Here is a 25,352-nt window from a genome sequence, read left to right as displayed (position 1 = left end):
CCCGAGTTTATCTATTCAAGAACCAATCACTGTGTACAGCTCAACAACAAAAGTAAAAATTTATCAACTATGCTTCCTATTGATATGAGTGCAATTTTCACTGAATAAAGAACTAATTTATACAACTCTACAAAACATGATTCACATCCAACAAACTTGTAAACGGCCAGAACGTTAGTGGATGGATGTGGACTGGATCTTAGTAAATGTGTTTTCAGTGTAAAATGCCAATTCTGTGCTTTAGAATAGTGGCCTTGACACAATGAAGCGTGCACATCCCGGTGGGAGCACAAGGGGACCCCTGGGAGTGCCGGAGGTCATGTAGGACTGTGATTGTTTTCAAATCTTATCCTTTTAAAATTTCCTTTTCTCTGTACCTGTTTTATAATGTACATAATAAATTAGTATAGTATATATATATAATTTAAAATAATCAAAACTTGGGGTGTATTCTCTAACTTTTTCTGATAGGGGTTACATGATCAGAAAAGTTTAGACTATCACTGACACGAACCACCGAGCCCCTGCCTCTGCCCCAGCCTTAGGCTGGATTCTGGTCTAGAAATGAACACCGAAGCAATTTGAACACAAATTTTCGAACTGCTCCTAAATGCAAGTTTGCCATCAACCTTTTAAACAGGTTAACCACACACAAAAAGTGTGTCACATGTTTCAAAGTAGCAGTTATTTTTCTAAAAGCACATTATGAGGTAGACTTATACCAAAATAGTGCACGTGTTAATAAAATGTGTATTAAAACCTTAAAATTGTATGTAGGTATGTACGTAGATAAAATAAATTCACCTACAGCTCTACATTCACCCATCTGAAAAACTCAAAACAATTCAGCTGAAAAGGTAAAAGCCCATTTCATTTTTAGAAAGCTTTTCTAATTCTGAAATGAAGAACATCTATTTGTTAAAAAGTTGTGGGAGGGAGGTAGTTTTAGTTTCAGATTTTAGAAGTTCTTTTGCTAAATCTTTCACTTTATAGCTAGTTTTCAGTGAATGTGAACATCTTTACTACAAGGTAGATAGAAGATATTATAGTGCTGATTTCCGCCATGTCAAAAGAGTGCTATTCAAGCAGGACCAGTTACATAATTTGTGAGCCAAGTGCAAAATACAATTGTGAGCCTCTTGTTCCAAAAATGAAGACTTTCAAGACTGCTCCAGCAGAGCATTAAACCCAGCCTGCGGCCCTTCTCGGTGCAGGCCGCTCTCTCACTGCACAGGTCGCGCCCCATGGAGCCAGCCCTGCCTGAGGCTATTTCAGCCGCAGCTCCGGAAGACCAACACCGCAGTCGTCTTTGTCCCTGGAGCCCCTAGCACTGAACCAGGCAGACGGCAGGGAGTCAGGTGTCTGCTGAGGGAAAACCTGAGTCTTGCAGTTTTCCAAATCAATGAGAAATGCTTAGTTTTTCTGACATTATGGTCAGGAAAAAATCTTACTCTGATGAATACAGTCTGTTCATTGTAATAATAAATGATGGATTCCGCTAGTACTGAATAATTTGCACAGCACATTCTAGCTTCCTGGGAACGTGGAGCCACATGGTGATGTTCATTTGATTCATTTAACAAATATTCACTGAATGACGACTCTGTCCCCTCCTGCACTGACCCTGGGAGTAAGACGTCCCCTGCCCTCACGGAGCTGCGAGTCTACCCTGAGAACTTAGCACCTGGAACCTAGTGAGAAAACGTTCTAGTGTCTAGTATATTATCTGGAACACTCCATATTTCCTGAAAATGTGAATCTAAAATTACCAGAGAGCACAATTTGGAAATGGTCGATGCAGTGAAATTTAAAAGAAAATTCATAGATTCAACCTTTAATGTAAAAAACATGAAAGCTAAATGAGGAAGAAGGAAAGCTGAAAATTCTATTTTAAATACTTTGGACCAGATTTAAATTTTAAAAATTATTTTATTATCTCTGGGTGACATTTTCATTTATAGTGACATTTATATACACATACATACAGGAGGTGTGTGTATGTAAGAGGGTTCCTTGGAGCTTTTGGTAAAACACATTTCTATCACTGGTTCATTTACAGCTAAAGTGAGCAGCATACAGGTCAATTTGAGACTTTGCTTTTGAGAATTTTCATTTGCAACAACGTGTGATAATTTAAGGATATATTTAATGGTTATTGACAAAGTTTAATGGTATCAAAAATACTAAGTCCATCTGGAGTTTATTGTCACTGGTTTTTTTCCCCCTGCACTCTTCTTTTTTCTTGAAAGCATGAAAGAGCCCGTGCAAATACAGAGTCTGTGCTGTTGCTTTGCACACTTTGGTAGATTGCTGTTTATTACTTAACCCAGCAGCATCATTAGTTTGTCGTATTTTACTTAGTGGCAACGGAGAAAATCACTAGCCTAGGCTTTAACTGGGAACTTCTATTATCCAGACGGTTATTGTGAACCTGTCAGAAAGGTGGTAGGCAACCAGGAGAGCTGGCTCAAAGCCTGTGCGTGGGAGCTCGTCCAGCTCTGTGCACACTGAGCAGCTCGGCTGTCTCGTGCCCCAGCTCCTAACAGAGGAACACAGCACAGCAGAAGGAAGCGGAGCCTGTTAGAGGCAGGCATATTGACAGGGTGGTAGGAGACAGAACAAACTACTTAGCAGATATAAAAATTTTTAAATTAAACGAAATGCCAGTAATCTGAGGCAAATGATTCTACCTACCTCAGGGCTGAGGGAATCACTTTATAATAAGTGAGACTAACTCATATTTGTTATAGCCCTTTACATTTTATGAAGTATTTTACAGACATCAGAGCTCAATGGGCATTTGTAACAATACATGAATACTTTCTGTAATAACACATGAATCCTTTTCATCATGAAAAAGTGAATTATACTGAGCATGCTGTTTAAGAAGGCAGGGAGGTATACTAACACATCTGAAAGACGCGCATCAAAAATAATCACAAGTTTCAAATTTTGGCACTTAAGAGATATGCACTAGCTACCCCAAAATTCATTTCTCTGCTTTCCTTCATGAGCAACGCAGGGTGTCACTGAGTGAATTTTCATGGTTCTCAGTGACTGCTGGTCAGTAACTGGGGATGATTGTCATCAGTCGGTTATCAGCCTATCAGACTATTTCTCCCGCTAAACACAAACTGAACAGAGACCTACGGATGCCAGTGCCATACATGCTGACTAACAGCAGAAACACTAGGCTGCTAAAAGACTCTCAGAGTGTTTTTCCTATATTGCACTTTCTGGAAAACAAAACTTTAACAATGATATAATGTGATCCTGGTTCTAGACAGAGGAGCGGGGAACATGTAATTTACCTTTTTCTTGCTTGTTTTCCTAAAATTTTTGGTATAACCTCAGGGATGTAACAAGGAGAAATAACAAAATATACATGTTCTTTGGGCTTCGAGAAGACAGACCACACATGTTTTCAAAAGATTAAAATAGAGATCTCTTCTGCTTTAGCCACTTCATTTTCACAGTTGAAAATAAGGAACTGCTGTGTATTTCATATTCCTGAACTCATTCAACAGCATTGCCATAAATATACTGTTCTGCAGAAAGCTTTTTAAAACAGAGGTATAATTTATACATTTACCAACAATTATACCACATTACCAATTATGATATATTTACCAATTATCAGGAAAAAAATGACTAAATAAAATTTAGGGTAAAAAACACCAGTTTAGAATTTATATTCTAAGTGAAATGGGACTATGAAATGGTAAGATGTAATTTCCTCCAATAGTATAGCATTCCTGATGCCCTTTGATTCTTTGATTAATGTCCCTGATGACTTTTTATCATGACCATACCTCAAAGAAGACAAAGGTTGTTTTGTTGAGTTTGCTGGCTGTTAATTTTTAATTCTTATCTGCGTGGCTCTATTTTTATACAAGGCTGTTTATTCTCCATTTTTCTTTATTTTATAGCTGCTTATCCTGCTTGGGGTTTTTTTGTTAGGAATGGACTGTATGTATGCCCTGCAGTTTATGGTATTAATTCTAACGGAAATTGTCCATCTTGTAAATGTTCTTTTACATGATGCAGAAGATAAGCCAATTCTGTAATAAAGAACTTCCAGAGGATTCTAAACAAGTAAATTAACATGCCAGTTTACCATCCTTTACAAACTAAAGAACAAAGTGGTAGAGTAGTGAGCACAGACTTTGGACTACAACAGACGTGGGTTTGAATCCCCATGCTGCCACCCATGCCAGCTCTGTGTCTTAAGGCAAATCACTTAAACTTTCTAACCCCCCATTTCCTCCAAAGTAAACTGGTACTCATGCCCCCTACCTTGCAAGGTTTTTATGAGGGTTAGTAGCAAGGTGTGTACTTTATCTGGCACATGACAGGCACATGATAGTGGTTAAAGAACAATGGACTGAAATTCAGCGCTGGGCAACACGTGGGCCCACAGCTGACATGGAACTCTCTCTCCAAAGGGGATGCAATTCATGGAACCTTCTTTTGATTATCAATATAATCATTGTACTTAGTAGCTTATTTTTAATGTCAACATTGGGTGGTTTTGCCTCCAAAATTTTATTTTCTTTTAAATAAGTGTTTTTTAAAAAAGTTTATGGCAAACCTGTGATTTCACCATGCTTTGTGGTAATATTTTTGATGACAGAAAAATTTCCAATTTTTTTAATATCGATGGTAAAATGACATAATTTAAAAAATTTCTCCTAGAGCCAACACTGTTCCAAGTGAGATGTAACCTCTATACATGTGTGTCAACGGCTGGGTGGTAGGTCCTACAAAGAAATGTCATTTTTATTCACATATTTGGGTTGCTTAAACATTTCTGTAAGATGTAAAATACTCTTCTTCTTATGGCTGCAATTCTCAGCATCTACTCCCAGGCCTTCCTTTTTCAATCCATTGGCTAGTTTAAGGGTATTCACAATAAAACAATTTAAGGACAAAGTCATTGTTTTAACAGCCAGCATACTACAGTAGAAATTGCCCTGAGCAAGGAATTAGGAGACTTGAATTCAAGTCCTAATTTTGCCACTAATTTTTGCAGGATGACCTTAGGCAAGTCACTTAATTTCTCTCATTCATCAAATAATGAGATTGATTCCATTTTAAGTTATTTTCTACCTCTTAAATTGCTTTCATTTACTTATTATTATTTTTTTAATAATCAAAACACCTTCTGGGAGTTATGTTAAGCACCTGATGGGTACAGAAGTATTTACTGATATTTAAGGTAGTGTTTCTCAAACTGTGATCCAGGGACCACCTGAATAAAGATTTCTTGGGGTTCCTGTTAAAATTATAGCTTCTTGTCCTTTCCTTGGCTCAGTGAGAACCTCCTAAGGTGAGGGCCAGGTTTCTGTATTTTTCACCCTAATGTTTGAGAAACTGGCCTAAGAGAATGTGATCTAAGAGGGAAAAACTAGCTAGTGCTTTAAATTAATCTAGCCTCTGGCAAATCCTTTCTAAACACAATACACCATGCAGTGCAGAGGAGACCAGAAAAAAGCTGCTTCAGCAGAGCAGCCAGCCCGTGCTGGACCTTTGCCCGATGTTTTTTACTTGCTGTGTTCCATAACAAAACACGGAGAAAGGTCTCCATATCAGCTCGTAGCCTTGACATGCAAGTCACTGACATCATCGTTATGACAACAGCTTGAAGAGGCCTGCAGCTCTCCTCTCACTAGCGGTGAGAGAGTGAGCTTGTGCCACTTGGCTAAGAAAGAAAGATGAGTAAAACGACCTCTTTATTCTTGATTCCCCTCCACCCTAATACTCTAACTCGTCATCATGTCTGATTCAAATAATCTGGCAGAGAAAACAGAAAATCTGAGCCACACTGTTCTCATCACTCTGTAGCCAGATAGTGTACACATCTACTAAATAAATCCTCTTCTATACAATGGAAATGACCAAAGCCCATTCCTTCTCTTTTCCTTTCTAATGCCATTGACAGGAACAAAACACCAAGTAAGGACACATGCTAGAGATTTTTAAATTCATACAAGTAAATTACAAAGAGAAGTGAATACTTTTTCTAGAATTTCACAACAAGATCCCTCTCATGGTGAAAAAATATGCATAATTTTAACAGGAAACTTAAAAGACATTTTGTTGCAAGACTATCTAACAGTTATGATAATAATGCCATTATCTGTGCTCATTATAGAGAAACATAACAGCAACTTTAAAAGGCCAAGTATACCGATAAGTGAAGATGAAATTTCTTTTTCAACATCCAGTATGCCAACATCAGATTTCTGGGTTTTATTCAATACTAGTGTCACGGGTTTCTCCTACCCCAATCAAACTGCCAAATGTCCACAAAATTCACAGCAACATCAGAAAAATTTTTTAAAAAAAGAAACTTGACAAGAGCGACCATGCAAAATACCCAGAAGAACTGGAGTTGAGTGGCGCAGATCAGCAGGAGGAGAGGAATGCTGCAAAAGATGCTGCTGCATAGAGTCTAACTTGGCGCTGCCCCTATGACGCTGGAGGATCAAGGACTCAGGTCACAGATGTCTTCATGGACCCATAAGAACCAGGATCTTCATCCAAACTTTTAAGATCTTCTAAAAAGAAAATACTTCACGTAAATTGAAGTAATTTGTAAGTTAAACACCAGAAGAGTTCCTTATTTGATGTAAATTGTGCCTAAAACTTTGGCTGATACAAAGAAACCCGCCCACTAAGGCACCCTGAGGCAATCTGGCAATGTGTTGGAGAGAACTTGGTGGTCAGTACCACATCGTTGTGCGAGTACAAAGAGCGGACCACCCGCAGGGGACTGGCTTCTTTGGGCAGACAGTCAATAAGTTCACTGCACTGTTTGTCAAATCCCAACAAGCGAATCCCGTAGCCATGTGGGGAAGAAATCATTCGCCCATCAGGGCTGAAGCAAAGTTCTTTGATATAACCCCTGCCTACATTGGCTTCTTCAATGTAATGAGTCAGTCGTAGAGAACAGCGAGGGGAGACAGGTCGCACAGGAGCTCCTTCTTGGAATTCATAGACACAAGTCCACTAAGGGGAGAGAAGAGACACAAACCAAAGTTAGAGAGCCCCAAATAGTGCTACACATATTTTTTAAAATATTGAGATTTTTAAAAAAGCTCAACAGAATGCCAAAGCCACAGAATTGTTGCAAGAAATCACGCAGATGAATGCGACCTCCCTCCCAACTAACAAAATTCGTCGGACCCATCCCTTCTTATCTTCATAAGCTAAGGTTGTTCTGTGCTGTGACACTTTGAGCTTTTTACTCCCTGAGGCTGCTGTGATTTCTGTAGTAATAATTCCCTTTTCTGAGAGTAGCAACAATCTTGATATTTAAAAAATTCCAGGGCTCAGACACCCAAGCCCTAGAATACCTCTCCTCCTACACACTTCAAAGGCTCTTCTCTCTTTCTTTCAGTTGTGGCTTCTAGAGATAATGAGATCCTTGGAGGACTCCTGCTTTCCAGAGCGATGAGAATCACAAGGTCATAGAAGGCCTTTTCCCCTAGTCATCAGTTTAGTCCTTTCCCAAAATTTGCCCTAGTTTTTAAAAAGAGAAAATTATAATACTCAATTGCCTTAGCAAAACCTCACATTTAGCCAGCTTAGCTGAAACATCTCAGTCCTATGTTTACCAGATAAGGGTGTTTTTTACAATGAGATGAAGGAGGCAAGAATTAAGAAGATGGGCACAATCTGAGCTGCTGATTGCCTTACAGTACTGCCCAGCTTGCCATAGCCAGGCCGGAGAGGAGGAAGAAGGGTTTTCAAGGGATGAAGATCCCCTGAGCACACAGGGCGAGGGCAATTTGTTCCACCGGCGCTGCTGAAGGTAGAGTGCTGCTGCCCATACCTCCTGATCGTCAGTGTTGCTTGAGCACCGAAGAAGAGTGGCCCAGCCTTTGGGGTGCAGCTGTAAGGATGTGATGCAGTTTCCACGGTCTCTCTCACCAGGAACTTCGGGGGTTAAGACTTCAAGACTATTTCGTGGTGCAACTCCTGAGATACAAAAAAACTGGACATGGGATTTGTATTACCAAAGGACTAAGGCAGCTCACCAAAGCGCTCATTTCTGGCAGCCATCCCCCATGCTTTCATTCCTTCGTCTGCCCCTTATGCTACCACATGTAGACTAACATGGTGTCCCTAAGTGTTTGGGATGTGAGTGTGTCTTTGGGGTGGGGTATGGGGGAGGGTATGGCTAGAACTAAAGAATCCAACTTCCTGCAGCAGGAATCACTGAAGACCTAAGGCTAAGGCATTCAAGCTGATTAGGGGTCCTTTTCATTTGGATCTACAGCTCAGAAAGCTCTTTAAGTAAGAATCAAAGTTATGTGACATGAAAAGGATCTGGAAAAGTAAAGATAATGATTCTCATCCCAGAGGACCTGGTGCTCTCTAGTCCAGAGAAGGAAATACTTGGAAGCCCTGAAGCTTGCCTGTATATAAATAAAAGGCTATTATGTGTAAAAGGAGCAGAACTTATGGCCCCTAAGGACAGCACTATAAACAAAAATAGACCTATAATTTTGGAAGTAAGGGAGGAGACCTCACATAGAGACATGTCAAAATAAGTGGTGGGAGAAACTGCCAAAGATACATATTCCTGGTACTCAGCTATGGCCCATCATTTCCTCCTACCTAGCCCCCAATGAAAGTGACTGCTTTAGTAAGCCACTGTCACTCACAGGAGTATGTCATACCCCTCAGGTATGTGAAGAACCGCTTTCATAGAAGTTACAAGGAAGCAGCTTAGAAATTTAATATCAAGAGAAATATTTCAACACTTTTCTGCCTGTGGAAGGAGCTGCTGTGAAGATAATGAACTGTCTGTCAGACCCTCTGTGAATGATTTCTCAAGTACTCGTGTTATCTTCTTTTAAAAGATTCCCTTTACATTACTACAGCATTGATGGAAACCTGTGAAGCTAAATTATATTATTACAACCACACTATACCTAAATAATGATTTCACATGTGATTGAACTTTAATGACAATTTTAGAGAAAAACAAACCCCTATTTCAAGAATTAATTTTGAAAGTGTATAACAAAAGCAGAAAACAAACCCATTCTAAATAGGTAAGTAGTGGTTTTTGAGCTGTGCTCCTTGGAAGTTCCTTAAGAGCTGGCAAAACGGGGGAACCACATGAGGTCCAGGGTAGAGATGGAGTGGGGAAGAGTGGAGGGTCAAGGGCCTTCCTAATTTCACTTGAAACAGAGTTACTCCACTTTTTGTGTGTGTGTGCTGAGGAAGATTTGCCCTGAGCCAACATCTATGGCCAATCTTCCTCTTTCTGTATGTGAGCTGCCACGACAGCATGGCCACTGACAGACAAGTGGTGTAGGACCGCGCCTGGGAATGGAACCTGGGCCGCTGAAGCGGAGCGCCAAATTTAACCACTAGGCCACCAGGGTGGGTGCTACTCCACTTTTCTTGTGCTACATCCCTAAGAATCCACAGCAGATTTCATGTCAAAAACAGAGTTCTAATCCTGAAAAGAGTTTGAAAGCCTCCGCTCTATATAGTTATTATATCTGCCAAAGTACGGTGCTAACATATTCTGACACCTGAAGACCCAGGATTCCCAACATTCAGAGCAATCTTACCTGTAAGTCCCGCCTCGTTCTCTCTTTCCACTCCCTAATTCTCTACCTCTCTCTGCCCAGGTTCCCCATACATCGTCTCTTCTCCCCTTCCCAACTCTCTAGAGCATGAAACTGGTTTTGGGTTTACCACTGCAGCAGGCAAGCATGTTAACTATTCTTCTTAAATTAAGTTTCTTTTTCTCATGGCTGGTTTAGTTAATCAATAAAGATCTTTCTTAATGATTGTTAAGAGCCTTGGCTCGTTTCCCATGGCCAAAGTAGAAGGAGAAGAACAGGTAGAATCTGTAAAAGAAGTTTCTGCTACAAATCAAAGGAGAACTGTCACACATCTCGACATGCGTCTCTCAATTTAAGAGGAGGAGTTTTTGTTGGTTTTTTTTTTTTATTAAGGTTATAAAAGTTAACATCCTTGTGAAATTACAGTTGTACATTATTATTAGTCATGTTGTAGTTACACCACTTCACCCCTAGTGCCAGTGCCCTCCCCCCACCCCCCTTTCCCCTGGCAACCACCGATCAGTTCTAAGAGGAGGAGTTTTTAACCTTAAGTGAAACATCACAGTCTTCAACATCCAGAGGAGAGCGAATAGGCTATAGGTTAGGTTAGGTTAGGAAGGGCTCTCAAACCATCCTACTCACATAAGTAGTCATGCAAAATAATCAAGTATGCATTTACTGAGCACCGATCAGGTGAGGTCACCCAGGGAAAACATATTAGAAGTTTGATGTATAGACCCTCCCCTAAATATGTAGGTAGGAGACATGCTTATCTCCAAAAGCTGACCCAAAATACAAAAAAAACTATGTGGCCATCAGTCCACAAAGAGGATGACAAACAAAAAGTGCAGTTTAAGAGCTTAGATGTGGATTAGTACGGAGAGGGATGGTAGGTGAAATGTGCACAGGCAGAAAGCATTGAATTTGAGGGTGGAAGGAATGGGCTAAGCAGCTAGTTCTGCCAGACTGGCTGGGGGAAAACTGGCAAAAGCAGAGTGAGGCCAGATTGTAGCTCACTTTATCCCACAACCTGTCTGAGGCTGTCAGGTATTGCTCAGATAAGGAAATGGCAGAGCAAAAAGCCTCCTGGGCTGGAACCAGGCGATTTTCACAAGCCCCTGATAAACTCATCCCCTTGTGTGTATACAGCACTGTCACATGCATAATCTCATTTAATTTCCACAGCAGCTTTGATTGGAATCTACATTTCCCAACTACAGTCATACGTCGCTTAACGATGGGGATACGTTCTGAGAAATACGTCATTAGGCAATTTTGTCATTATGCGAACATCATAGAGTGCACTCACACAAACCTAGGTGGTATAGCCTACTATGCACCTAGGCCACAGGGTAGTAATCTAATGGGACCACCGTCCTACACGCAGTCCATAGTTGACTGAAACAACATATACAGCACATGACTGCCTCTCCAAACTAGACTAAACTAAGCCAAGGAAATAAAACCGAAGCTCAAATTCCAACAAAGATTTAAATCCAAGATATTCAACCCTACAGACTCTGGTTAGCACTTTGAAAATGATGACTGAGCAGCAAGGAATAGCCTCATCTTTACTGGCTTTTATTTTTATGGATTAAAACCAAACTAAAGAAAGCTATTTGGTAGAATCTATTGTAAGATTATAAAATCCAAATTTTAACCTACCTTCTCTTTGGGAGGCTCGTGACATATGTTTCTCAGAAGATGAATTAGAATCACCATGATGACAAGGTGAACCAGAAACTCTAGGACCAGATGAACTTGATGAAGTGCTCAGATCTTGAAAATACAAAAAGTTCTGACAATAAATGTAGCAAAACTCTGGTAGTGTCTCAACTTTTTAATCATCTACTTGAACCATAATGTTAAAATCCATGTAAAACATGGCAAGTACATGTCTACTTAAAACTGGCCTATAGGGGCCGGCCTGGTGGCGCAGCGGTTAAGTGCACACATTCTGCTTTGGTGGCCCGGGTTTCACCGGTTTGGATCCCGGGTGTGGACACGGCACCACTTGGCAAGCCATGCTGTGGTAGGCGTCCCACAAATAAAGTAGAGGAAGATGGGCACAGATGTTAGCTCAGGGCCAGTCTTCCTCAGCACAAAAAAGAGGAGGATTGGCAGCAGATGTTAGCTCAGGGCTAATCTTCCTCAAAAAAAAAAAAAAAAAAAAACTGGCCTATAACTAAGACTGAGGTAGGCAGGACAGCTCTTTGAAGTGTTTTATCTAAGGCCTAGTCCCTTTCTAAAACCTTTTATACCTTTATACTTTTTAAGCAATGAATTGCTTAAGTGAAATAAAAATGAAAAACTAAACAAACAAAGGAGCATCTTTGTTTCTCCATTTCTGTAATGAAATCAAACAAGAAAATTTAGTAAGAATGAAAACTGAGCTGTTCAGCCCGTTGTTAAATGTTAGAATAGGGTCCAAACAACATGCCCATTATTGAGAACATGAACAGATCCTTCTTAAAGCACAGCAAAAACTTCTACTAGTATTCTTGAAATTATGTGAATACTATCTTTGAAATGCAATACATACTTTACATTAAATCTGTGGCAAAATAAAACAAAGTGAATATCAGATAGTTGAGTTTGATGTATTACCCCAAATACTCAACTCTGTATCATCACACTTTTCTAGTGGCCCCACACTTCTGTGGAGACTTATTAATCTGATTCTCTTTGATGTCACTAAGCATCAGAATTACCCCTAGAAGACAGAAAATCATCTTGGTTTTTGAGTCAAAAAATTCTGACTAGACCTTCTCTTCTAAATCACTACTTCTCACTAAGCTTAAGTTGATTATTAATGTTAAACCTAAAAAAAACCTCTGAATCTAAAAGGATTGTACTTGCATATTTATGAAATCCCTTCACTGCAAGTAAGTTGACAAAACCTAAATTTCTACTTTAGCAGTGAAATTGGGCAACCATGTATAGTGAGGCCTGACTGTTCCCAAAGGAGTCTTCAGAAGTAGCCCTGTGCACACACAGGAGAAAGCGTCCAACCATGTGAAGCTGGCTTTTAACAGCAATTTATGAACATTATGTGTTCCAAATGCTTAAGTCTTTTTTTCTGGATTCTGCTTCATAAACACAGTATTATAAATAATGGGTATGTTCCCAGGTCAGCCCTCTTTTTCTGAAAGGTGGATGAAATATCACAAAATGTAGATGAATTATAGTGCATAAGTTTTTCTGAGCCCCAATTTCACTTAAGTCTAAGGGAATCAGCAGCAGGAGAAGGAACAGGGCTTTAGCAAGAGGATATTTCAGGGTCATGAGACAAGATGGCACCAGCTACCTGTGTCTGGACACCTGGAAGTCAGGATACAAGATAGACTTAAAATTAAAACTCTCTATTGACCATAACTTAAAAGCTCCGCTAGGTTCCAGAAGGACTTAAAACGATTGATATTACCTTGTGCCATCACTAATGTTTTTTTTTCTTTGAGGAAGATTAGCCCTGAGCTAACATCTGCTGCCAACCCTCCTCTTTTTTTTTTTTTTTTTTTTATTGAGTTATTGATAGGTTACAATCCCAACCCTCCTCTTTTTGCTGAGGAAGACTGGCCCTGAGCTAACATCCATGCCCATCTTCCTCCACTTTATATGTGGGACGCATACCACAGCATGGCTTGCCAAGTGGTGCCATGTCCGCACCCAGGATCCAAACCAGCGAAACCGGGGCCTCCGAAGCGGAATGTACGCACTTAACCGCTGCGCCACCGGGCCGGCCCAGCCCCCTTTATTTAAAAATTTAATTTAATTTTTTGGGGGGCCATCACTAATTTTTGAGATAGTGGTGATTTAGAAATACTGTTGAAAGATTTTTATGGCTAGCAGAGAGCTAAAAGAAAATATTTTTAGAGCTGGCACTTATTCTTTCTAGATCATTTGTGATACAGAGGCACAAATTAATGCTATGTCAGAGATACATATAGGTCTTTACACTTCCTTCGGAAAAAAGCTCTCACTGAGCCTTCCAAAGAATGTCTTTTGATTTTCTTTCCATCTTCCTGCTATCATTATCAGAATGGAAACACGTAACATCCCTATGTCTGAGACTCTTTGGAAAACTCTTTAACCAAAAAAGACAAGCTTACCTGAACTTGATGTGGTTCTTCTTGCTCTCAGAATGGGATAGCTGCCTACTTCTAAAGACTTGGTTAAGTCAAGATCATGCAGAATCAAGAGATATCCAGAGGACGTTGAGATCAACATTTTGGAACAATCTGGTGTTAATCTCATCCGCATGAGAAAACGTGTGTGAAAGAACTTCTTATGCGGACACCCATCTTCTGTACACCTGCAGAAGAATCAAACCGACACAACCTAGAGTTATCATAAAGATAAGGAGTCAGTGACAGTCGGATTTTTGCCCTTCAAACTAGAATTTACAGTCAATGTATACTTAGCTTACACATGATTAACAATCTTTTTTTGCTCACCATTCCTTCTTTCATCTCCAACTTTCCCTTTTAGATTATTGTCTTTCTGAAGTATATTTTTAAAAGGAGGACTTTGTTGAGGTAAACTCTCTTACTTTTTATAGTTCTGAAAATCTTTGCTTCACTCTTCTTTTTTTTTTAAAGATTTCTCCTTTTTCTCCCCAAAGCGCCCCAATACATAGTTGTGCATTTTTAGTTGTGGGTCCTTCTAGTTGTGGCATGTGGGACGCCACCTCAGCATGGCTTGACGAGCGGTGCCATGTCCAGGCCCAGGATCCAAACTGACAAAACCCTGGGCCGCCGCAGCGGAGCGCACGATCTTAACCACTCAGCCACGGGGTGGCCCCTACTTCACTCTTCTGATTAAAGGTTTAGCTGAGCATATAACTTTAGGTTGCTAGTTACTTCCTTCTGAATACTAAGGATAATATTCCACTGAGCTCTGGCTTCCACTGTTGCTATTTCTAAGTCTTCTATCAGTCTAATTGTTACCTGGATAATTTATCTTTTTTTACCCCTTCTGTCTGGTCTTCTCTTTGTCTTTGCAGTACTGCAGTTTCACTTTGATATGCGTAAATTTGGATTTCTTTCTATTTATCTTTATTGGGATTCATTTTACTTTCTAAATTTTAAGATTCATGTTATTCACATTTTCCAGAAAATTTTCTGTCATTAGTCCAATAATGCTTCTCAACTATTTTCTCTATTCTTTTGGAGCTCCAAATAGATGTCTGAAACATTCACATTTGACTATCCTTGTCTGATAATTGCTCTTTCATGTTTTCTAGCTCCTCATTTCCATATGTTGCACTCTGGGTAATTTTTCAATTTCTATCTTCCAATCTGTTTTTTTAAGCCGTGTCTAATCTGCTACTTGACCTTCTCCTATTTTTTTTTCAATTTCCGTAATTGCATTTTTTTACTTCTTTAAGTTCTATGTGGCTCTTTTTCAAATCTGTCTGGTCTTTTGAATAGATTTTTATTCCTTGCTTATGTTTTTTTATTCCTCTTTTTATTTCCTTTCTTTGTTAATTATTTTTAAAATTGTGAACTGTATCATACCTACAGAAAAGTACATAAATAAAAAATGTAGAATTGAAAGAAAACCGAACACCTGTGACTCCTCACCCGTGTTAAGAAGTAGAGCAATGCCACTACGTTAAAAGTCCCCTCCATTTCTCTCCTCTGAAGGATCGCTGCATCCTTCAGTCAGCATTCAATGCTTCAAGCACACAATGTCTTTTCTCATCTCTCTGAGGATACTGATAGACTTTTTAAAATTTTAAGTTTTCCTCTCCCTATACAGTGTCTACTTCTTCCAAAATATCTCCCCAGTTGCGTAGGTCTTTATATTAGAAGCTCTTCTCACAGGTCTGATTATCTTTGGCTGTCTGCTGGTAATTAAGAGTAGGGAACGAAAAAGCCGCCTGGGACTCTGAGAAGAGGGGTAGGCCTGAGCTTCACGATACAGGGTGAAGGGACTCCTAATGTCAGCATCTTTGGCTCCTCAACTGGAAGAAGGCTGAGGATCTCTGAGTGCAATATTCAGCGTGCATACAGTCATGCAATCTCCCTGATTTTGGTAAGGTACTCAGGCTTTCAACTGTATCTGGCATCCTCAATAGAGAGATTCCCTATTTTACCTTCTTTAGAGAATAAATTTTGAAACTTATGCTGAAATGGGAGGAAGTCAATCACTCACAGTATGGATTAAGGGAGGAAATACAAGTTCTTAAATATCTTTCGCTTGAATCCTTTCTTTAGCTACCCCTTTGACCTCAGAGTACCCAGAGTCGCAGTTCCTATGTCTTTCGAGGATATTGTACAAATTGTCTTAAGTTCTTAACTTTTCCCCACTGCCAGCTTAGATTCAGCTTTCTTGCACTTACTAAATCAAATGGTTTAAGTAAGTTGCTAAGTCAGTTACTACTCATCTACCTGCTTTCTAGATTCTAAATTTTATTGTTATTGCTTCCTCTCCTATTTCCCCATCTTTATGAGTTTATATTCTTTATTTTTAAAATTTCCTTATTGTAGTTTTAAAGGAGTCTTCTCATCCATAGACGTTATTTAGGTCTTACAATGACTTAACTCATTTTACAATTTTCTCCATAAAGTTTATACAAATCTTCTGTTGGAATTTATTCCTGTGTACCAATTAAATTTTAAACTACACTACTAAAAACTATATACTTCAAAAAATTTAAGTTGTTTATTGTGATGAATAGGAACAAGACTGATTTTTACATTTTGATCTTATATCTAACAATCTTGGTTTAACTCTTCTTAATTCTGATAATTTATCAGCAGAATTTCTAGGGTTCTCTTTATAGACCAGGGGTCAAAAAACTGTGGCCTATGGGCCAAATCTGGATCACTGCCTGTTTTTGTGTAGAAAGTTTGCTGGAACACAGCCACACTCATTCTTGTATTGTCCATGACTGCTTAGAGACCACATAGCACACGAGACCTAAAATATTTATTACACGGTCCTTTATAGAAACAATTTGCCAACTCCTGATCTAGACAATCATACCATCTATGAATGATATAGTTTAATTTTTTCCTTTCCAATCCTTATATATTTATTTCTTTTACTGCACCAACTAGGACGCTGCCACCCCCCCACCCCAAAACAATGGTGAACAGAAGTAGTAACAGCAGGCATGTTTTCCTTCCTGATTTTATAGAGAAAACTTCTAAAGTTTTACCCTTTTTAAATGTGCTGTAGGTTTTAGGGTATACTTTTGACGAGTTTCTTTATATTTCTAGTTAATTAACGGTTTGGTTTTTCAACAGCTTTATTGAGGTATAGTTTACATATCATAAAATTCACTCATTTTAAGTGTACAATTAAGTGATTTTTAGTAAATTTAGAGTTGTGGAATCATCAACACAATCCAATTTTAGAACATTTTCATCCCCCTAAAAAAATCCCTCGTGCCCATTAGCAGTCACTCTCTGTTTCTACTCCCAGCCACAGACAACCATTAATTTACTTTTGTCTCTATAGATCGGCCTATTGTGGACATTTCATATAAACAGAATCATATAGTAACTGGTCTTTTGATTTGGCTTTTTAAAATTAGCATAATTTTTGGAGGTTCATCTGTGTTGTAGTACATATTAGTACAATGTTCCTCTTTGTTACCAAATTGTATTCCATCGTATAGGTATGTCACATTTTGTTCCATTATTGACCAGTTGACAGATATTTGGATGGGTTCCCTTGTTGAGCTATTATGAATTCTACTACTATAAGCATTCATGTACAAGTCTCAGTGTGGACATATGTGTTCATTCCTCTTGGGCAGTTATCTTGGAGTAGAATTAGTGGGTCATATGGTAACTCTATGTTTAACATTTTAAGAAACTGCCAAACTGTTTTCTAAAGTGGCTGTACCACTTTACATTCCTACAAGCAATCTATGAGGTTCTGGTTCCTCCACATTCTTACCAATACTCATTATTGGCTTTTTATTAAAGCCATCTTAGTGGGGGTGAAGTGGTATCTCATTTTGGTTTTGACTTGTATTTCCCTTATGACTAATGATGTTCTTTTCATGTGCTTGCTTATTAGTCATCTGTATATCTTCCTTGGTGAAATGTCTATAGAAATATTTTGCCCATTTATAAAATTAGTTATTTGTGTACATATAAGTGAGTTGCAAGAGTTCTTTATATATTCTGGATACAAATCCTTTATCAAATGTGATTTACAAATATTCTCTCCAACTCTGTAGTTTTTCTTTTCACTTTTTTTTTTAAGATTTTATTTTTTTCCTTTTTTCTCCCCAAAGCCGCCCAGTACGTAACTGTATATTCCTCATTATGGGTCCTTCTAGTTGTAGCATGTGGGACGCTGCCTCAGCGTGGTTTGATGAGCAGTGCCATGTCTGCGCCCAGGATATGAACCAAAGAAACACTGGGCCGCCTGCAGCGGAGCGCACAAACTTAACCACTCAGCCACGGGGCCAGCCCCTCTTTTCACTTTCTTAATAGTGTCATTTGATGTGCAAAGTTTTTTAATTTTAATGAAGTCCATTTTATCAACTGTGTTTTGATGTCACGTGAAGATTTACTCCCATGTTTTCTTCTAAGAGTTATATAGTTTTAGTTCTTACATTCAGGTTGAAATCCATTTTGAGTTCATTTTTGCGATGTGGGATAAGGGTCTAAATTCATCTTTTTGCATGTGGATATCCAGTTGTTCAAGTATCATTTGTTGAAAAGACTATCCTTTCCTCAACCATTGAATTATCTTTGCTCCTTTGTTGAAAATTAGCTGATCATAATGCAAGAGTTTACTTCTGGACTCTCAATTCTGTTCCCTTGATTTATATGCCTATCCTATGCCAGTACCACACTGTCTTTTTTTTTTCTTTTTTGAGGAAGATCAGCCCTGAGCTAACATCTGCTGCCAACCCTCCTCTTTTTGCTGAGGAAGACTGGCCCTGAGCTAACATCCATGACCATCTTCCTCTACTTTATATGTGGGACGCCTACCACAGCATGGCTTGCCATGCGGTGCCATGTCCACACCCGGGATCCGAACCGGTGAACCCCGGGCCACCGAAGCGGAACGTGCGCACTTAACTGCTGTGCCACTGGGCTGGCCCAACACACTGTCTTGATTACTATGGCTTTGCAGTATGTTCGGAAATCAGGAACTATGAGTCTTCCAACTTTGTTCTTCTTTTTCAAGATTGTTTTGGCTACTCTGGGTCACTTGCATTTCCATATAAATTTTAGCATAAGCTTGACAATTTGTCCAAAAAAGGCAGCTGGAATTTTGATAGGGATTGCATTGAATCCATAGATTCATTTGGAGAGAATTGCCATCTTAATGATTTTGTGTCTTCCAATCTTTGAACATGGAATGTCTCTCCATTCACTTACATCTTCTTACATTTCTTTCAGCAATGTTGTATAGTTTTCAGTGTACAAATCTTGACTACTTTTGTTAAATCTATTCCTAAGTACTTTATTCTTTTTGATGCTATTATGAATGAAATTGGTTTCTTCACTCATTTTTGGACTGTTAATTGATTTTTGTATACTAATCTTGTATATCTGGTGACCTTGCTGAACTTGTTTACTAGTTCTAGTATTTCTTTTGTTAATTCCTTAAGATTTTCTATATACAAGATTATATTTTCTGCATTTGAAGACACTTTTACTTGTTCCTTTCCAATCTGGATGCCTGTTATTTCTTTTTCTTGTCTGATTGCACTTCTGGTGCAGCTGTACCTCCAGTACAATGTTGAATAAAAGTGATTGGAGCAGATACCTTTGCCTTGTTCCCAATATTAGGGGGAATGTATTCAGTATTTCAACATTATAATTTTAGCCATAGGCTTTTCATAGATGTCCTTTAGCAAGTTGAGGAGGTTCCCTATTATTCCTAGTTTTATCACAAACGGGTGCTGGATTTTGTCAAGTACTTTTCTGCCTTTATTAAGATGATCTTATATATGGGTTTTGACCTTTATTAATATGATATATTACAATAATTGATTTTTAGATATTAAACTCACCCTGCATTCCTGGAATAAATTCCACTTGGTTGTGACATATATGCATTGCTAGGTTTCATTTGCTAATATTTTGTTCAGGATTTCTCTATTTTTTTTTTTTAAGGGATATTGGTCTGTAGTTTTCTGTTTTTTTTTTAAGTTTTTTTTTTTTTGAAGATTTTATTTTTCCTTTTTCTCCCCAAAGCCCCCCGGTTCATAGTTGTACATTTTTAGTTGTGAGTCCTTCTAGTTGTGGCATGTGGGAAGCCGCCTCAGCAGGGCTTGATGAGCAGTGCTATGTCTGCACCCAGGATCCAAACTGGCAAAACCCTGGGCCGCCAAAGCAGAGCACATGAACTTAACCACTCAGCCATGGGGCCAGGCCTGATCTCTAGTTTTCTATTCTTATGATGTTTGTCTGGTTTGGTATCAGAGTAACACTAGCCTCATAAAATAAGTTGGAAGTGTTCTCTTCTCCTCTATTTTCTGGATGAGTTTGTGAAAGATTGGTATTATTTATTCTGTAAAAGTTCACCAGTGAAGCCTTTTGGGCCTGGGCTTTTCATTGTGGGAAGATTTTAAAATTACAAATTCAACTTGTTTACTTGCTATAGATTGTAAGTCTATAGATTTTCTATTTGTTCTTGAGTCAGTTTAAGCAATTTGTGATTCTCTAGGTATTTGTTTATCTAAGTTTTCTAATTTGTTGCCATAAAGTTTTGCATTGTATTCCTTTTAATCTCTATCATGTTGGTAATGATGTCCCCTCTTTTGTTTTTAATTATGACTGAATGTTGAATTTTATTCCTTGATTAAAACAATCATATGGATTTATCTATTTAATCTGTTAATTGATAAATTAGGTTCACAGAATTTCTATTGATAAATTATCTTTTCATTCCTTGAATAAACTCAACTTGGTCATGATATTTTGATTAATATCTTACAGGATTCAATCCCCTTTTAGTTAGAATATTTGCATCTACATTCATATTATAGATTGACCTTTCATTTTTTTTCTTCTAATATTATTTTTGTTGAGTTTAGGTATCAAGGTTATACTAGCTCCATACATAAAGTAAGGAGAATTCCTTTTTTTTCTGTTATCTGAACAGTTTATAAAACGGTAATGTTTTATTTCTTATAATATTTGGTAGAAGTCACCTGTAAAACTGATAGGCCTGCCATTTTATTAGTAGATAGTTTTTAATTGATTTTTTCCATTTCTTTAATGGCTATGGCAGAGGTGATGTTCAGAATATTTAAATAAGCAGCAGTGCATGAAAACTGGCCAGTCAGAATTGATGCGGGTGGCAGTGCTGGAACTGGGTCCTGGAATTACTCTACTGTGTGGGGGGACTTTAGACCATGGGGCGATCTTGAAGGAGGTATCCCTAGAGGAAGGGCTGGGTAGGCAGAGGGCCCCAGGACGTGACACCTGGGGATGATTCTGAACAGTGCTATTCATCAATTAATGTGAAAGAAGTTCAACCTTTTAACAATTTCAGCTAAACCAATGCATATTGGTTAAATATCAGTCCTGACAATAGGTCTATTTCAGGTTGTCTATTTCTTCCTTGGTCAGTTTGGCTAAGTTTTTTTTGAGTAAACTGTTTCATCAAAGTTTTCAAGTATAATGGCATAAAACTGATCTTATTGGATGCTGGGAGCAAAATGGCGAGGTGAGCTGACCCGGGATTCTCTCCCCTCCAAAATACAACAAAAGATTGGAAGAACTGACTTTCAGAGAATAAACATAATGCCAGCTCGTTAGAGACCTACAATACCAAGAAGGTGGAGATCATAACCTTGCTTACACCCTCGGAGGCACTGGAGCGGTAGAGAGAACATCACTCCCTCCCCTAGAGTCTGCGATCGCTACGGCGCGGGTCGGGAAGGAGCGGGTGAGGGGCCGCGTGACCGGGGGATCACCCAGGACTCCTGCCGCAGATTCAGTGGAGACCCACTGACGGGGGTGGGGGAAGCTTCCGTCTGCGGGGACCCTATAAATCAAGGGCCTTGGGAGACCAGAGAACAGAACTGATCTGAACCCAGACCAGCGCTTGTGAGTAACAGCCCCTCCCCCCTGGCAAAGCCAGTGGGCGCAGCCATCTTGCCCCAAAGGCGGAGAGCTAACACGCTGCTCTCGACCCCCATCTAGTGGCGACAGGCTGTAACTGCAACTGAATTCTACCACCATGAGAAAAAACTGCTCCTCTACCATCCAGCAATTTATAAAAGCCCAAGACCAGAAGGAAAACAATAAAAACACAGAATTAAGTCCTGAGGACTTGGAATTAGGTAAACTAAGTGATAATGAGTTCAGAGCAGCTATAATCAAAAAACTCACTGAGGCAGAGAGAAAGATAAACAAGCTGAGTTCTGGAGTTACTTCACAAAAGAGATTGAAATCATAAAGAAGAATCAAACAGAATTACTTGAGATGAAAAACACAATGGACCAGATAAAACAGAATACGGATTCCCTGAATGCCCGTGTAGACAACATAGAGGAGAAAATTAGCATAATCAAGGATAGACAGGCTGAATGGCGCCAGACAGAGGAAGAAAGAGAACTAAGAATTAAACAAAATGAGGAAAACCTCTTAGAGGTAATGGATTCAATGAGGAGTAAGAACATAAGGATCATAGGAATTCCCGAGAATATGGAAAAGGAAAATGGAGCAGAAAGTGTGCTTAACGAAATTATTGAAGAGAACTTCCCAAATCTAGGGATCGACGGAGAAATGTGTGTAGAGGAGGGTTTTAGATCTCCTAGATTTGTCAACGTAAAAAGAGCTACCCCACGGCACATAGTAGTAAAGTTGGCAAAAAGGAAAGATTAGGAAAGAATACTCAGGGAAGTTAGAAAAAAAAAGAGAATAACCTATAAAGGAGCCCCTATCAGACTGTCAGCGGATTTCTCTACAGAAACCCTACAAGCTAGGAGAGAATGGAGTGACATATTCAAAGGTTTAAAGGATAAAAATCTTCAGCCAAAAATACTCTATCCAGCAAGAATTTCCTTCAGATATGAGGGAGAAATTAAATCTTTTCCAGACAAACAAAAGTTAAGGGAATTTGTAACTAAAGGCCCTCCATTACAAGAAATCCTCAAGAAGGCGCTCATACTTGAAAAAAGAAAAAAGGGAGAAAGGGGACACAATCCACAGACTAGGGAGACCGATGGATAGAACCAGAACAGGATAGCAAATATTCAATTATAGCATTAGGGTAAAGGTAAGGAAACTACCAAAACAAGGACGATCTTAGCACTCTAACTACCAATTAATAAGATGAGTTGGAATAAAAAATGAAAATAATTATTTAGGAGGGGAAGAGCAAAGGGTCTAAATCAGTATTGGTCAAGTAAGTAAGAGACCACCAGAGAATAGACTATATTATACACGAGATTCTAAATACAAACTTCAAGGTAGACACTAAAATAAAGTACAGAACAGAGTCACAAATCATAAATAAGCAAAAATCTAAGAAACCCAGCATAAGAAATTGCAGTATTAAATGGGTAGTCTAAAGCAAACAGGAAAAGAAATGCAGGAAAACAAGATAACGAGCGACAGATTAACAGCACTAAGTCCACATGCATCAATAATCACTCTCAATGTGAACAGATTGAACTCTCCAATAAAAAGACACAGAGTGGCAAAATGGATTAAAGAACACGATCCAACAATTTGTTGCCTCCAGGAAACACACCTCAGCCCCAAGGACAAACACAGACTCAGGGTGAAGGGGTGGAGGACAATACTTCAAGCAAATAGCAAGGAAAAAAAGGCAGGTGTTGCAATTCTCATATCAGACCAAGTGGATTTCAAAATAAGACAGGTAAAGAGAGACACAGAGGGACAATATATAATGATCAAAGGGACACTTCATCAAGAAGAAATACTGCTTATAAATATCTATGCACCCAACACAGGAGCACCAAGATTCATAAAGCAACTATTAACAGACCTAAAGGAAGATGTTAAAAACAACACAATAATAGTAGGGGACCTCAACACCCCACTCACATCAATGGACAGATCATCCAGACAGAAAATCAACAGGGAAATAGTGGAGCTAAATGAAAAACTAAAACAATTGGACTTAATAGACACATATAGATCACTCCACCCTGAAAGAGCTGAATACACATTCTTCTCAAGTGCACATGGAACATTCTCTAGGATAGACCATATGTTGGGAAACAAGACAAGCCTCTACAAATTTAAAAAAATTGAAATAACAAGCATCTTCTCAGATCACAGTGCTATAAGGCTAGAAATTAATTACAGGAAAAAGCAGAGAAAGGCACAAAGATGTGGAGACTAAACAACCCACTACTGAACAAGCAATGGATCATTGAAGAAATTAAAGAAGAAATTAAAAAATACCTGGAAACAAATGAAAATGATAGCATGCCATACCAACTCATATGGGATACAGCAAAAGCTGTATTAAGAGGAAAATTCATCGCAATACAGGCACATCTTAACAAACAAGAAAAATCCCAAATAAGCAACCTTAAAGCACACCTAACTGAACTAGAGAAAAAAGAACAAATGAAACCCAAAGTCAGCAGAAGGAGAGAAATAATAAAAATCAGAGCAGAAATAAATACTATTGAAACGAAAAAGGCAGTAGAAAGGATCAATGAGACAAAGAGCTGGTTTTTTGAGAAGATAAATAAAATTGACAAACCACTAGCCAGACTTACAAAGAAAAAAAGGGAGAAAGCTCAAATAAACAAAATCAGAAATGAGCGAGGAGAAATAACAACAAACTCTGCAGAAATACAACAGATTATAAGAGAATACTACAAAAAACTACATGCCAACAGAATGGATAACCTAGAGGAAATGGATAAATTCTTGGACTCCTACAATCTCCCAAAGCTCACTCAAGAAGAGGCAGACAATTTGAACAGACCAATCACAAGGAAAGAGATTGAAACAGCAATCAAAAACATCCCAAAGAATAAAACCCCAGGACCAGGTGGATTTCCTGGGGAATTCTACCAAACTTTCAGAGAGGATTTAATACCTATCCTTTTCAAGCTATTCCAAAAAATTAGGGAAGATGGAACACTTCCTAACACATTCTATGAGGCTAATATCACGCTGATACCAAAACCTGACAAGGACACCACGAAAAAAGAGAACTACAGGCCAATATCACTGATGAACATACATGCAAAAATTCTAAACAAAATTTTGGCAACCAGAATTCAGCAATTCATCAAAAGAATCATACATCAGGATCAGGTGGGATTCATACCAGGGACACAGGCATGGTTCAACATCCGCAAATCAATCAACGTGATACACCACATCAACAAACTGAGGAATAAAAACCACATGATCATCTCAATAGATGCAGAGAAGGCATTTGACAAGATCCAACAGCCATTTATGATAAAAACTCTTAACAAAATGGGCATAGAAGGAAACTACCTCAACATAATAAAGGCCATATATGAGAAACCCATAGCCAACAGCATACTCAATGGGCAAAAACTGAACCCCATCCCCCTGAAAACAGGAATGAGACAAGGATGCCCTCTATCACCACTCTTATTTAACATAGTACTGGAGGTCCTGGCCAGAGCAATCAGGCAAGAAAAAGGAATAAAAGGAATCCAAATAGGGAGGGAAGAAGTGAAACTCTCGCTGTTTGCAGACGACATGATCTTATATATATAAAACCCCAAAGAATCCATTGGAAAACTGTTAGAAGTAATCAACAACTACAGCAAAGTTGCAGGGTATAAAATTAATTTGCATAAATCAG

At 38.8% G+C, this 25,352-nt stretch overlaps 1 protein-coding gene across 2 annotated transcripts in view; it reads right to left on the bottom strand.

The window, feature by feature from the left end:
* Nucleotides 1–1,909: 1,909 nt before the first annotated feature.
* DCAF10 (DDB1 and CUL4 associated factor 10) overlaps nt 1,910–25,352 on the bottom strand; it is a 50,121-nt gene continuing 26,678 nt past the window's right edge. The window contains exons 4-8 of one of the 2 annotated variants that reach the window (XM_070595229.1): nt 13,700–13,902; nt 11,256–11,369; nt 7,838–7,983; nt 6,916–7,011; nt 1,910–6,560 (exon numbers count right to left, since the gene is read on the bottom strand). In XM_070595229.1, coding sequence (XP_070451330.1) covers nt 6,513–6,560; nt 6,916–7,011; nt 7,838–7,983; nt 11,256–11,369; nt 13,700–13,902 — 607 coding nt within the window. In that variant the 3' untranslated portion in view covers nt 1,910–6,512. Of the gene's footprint in view, nt 7,012–7,837; nt 7,984–11,255; nt 11,370–13,699; nt 13,903–25,352 lie in introns of both variants that reach the window. The other variant, XM_070595228.1, reaches the window with a different exon arrangement.

This window comes from Equus przewalskii, chromosome 26 (genome assembly GCF_037783145.1).
Source record: "Equus przewalskii isolate Varuska chromosome 26, EquPr2, whole genome shotgun sequence".
In the NCBI taxonomy this organism is placed as follows: domain Eukaryota; kingdom Metazoa; phylum Chordata; class Mammalia; order Perissodactyla; family Equidae; genus Equus; species Equus przewalskii.
The sequence above is the reverse complement of the archived record's forward strand: the minus strand, read 5'-3'. Positions and strand labels throughout refer to the sequence as shown.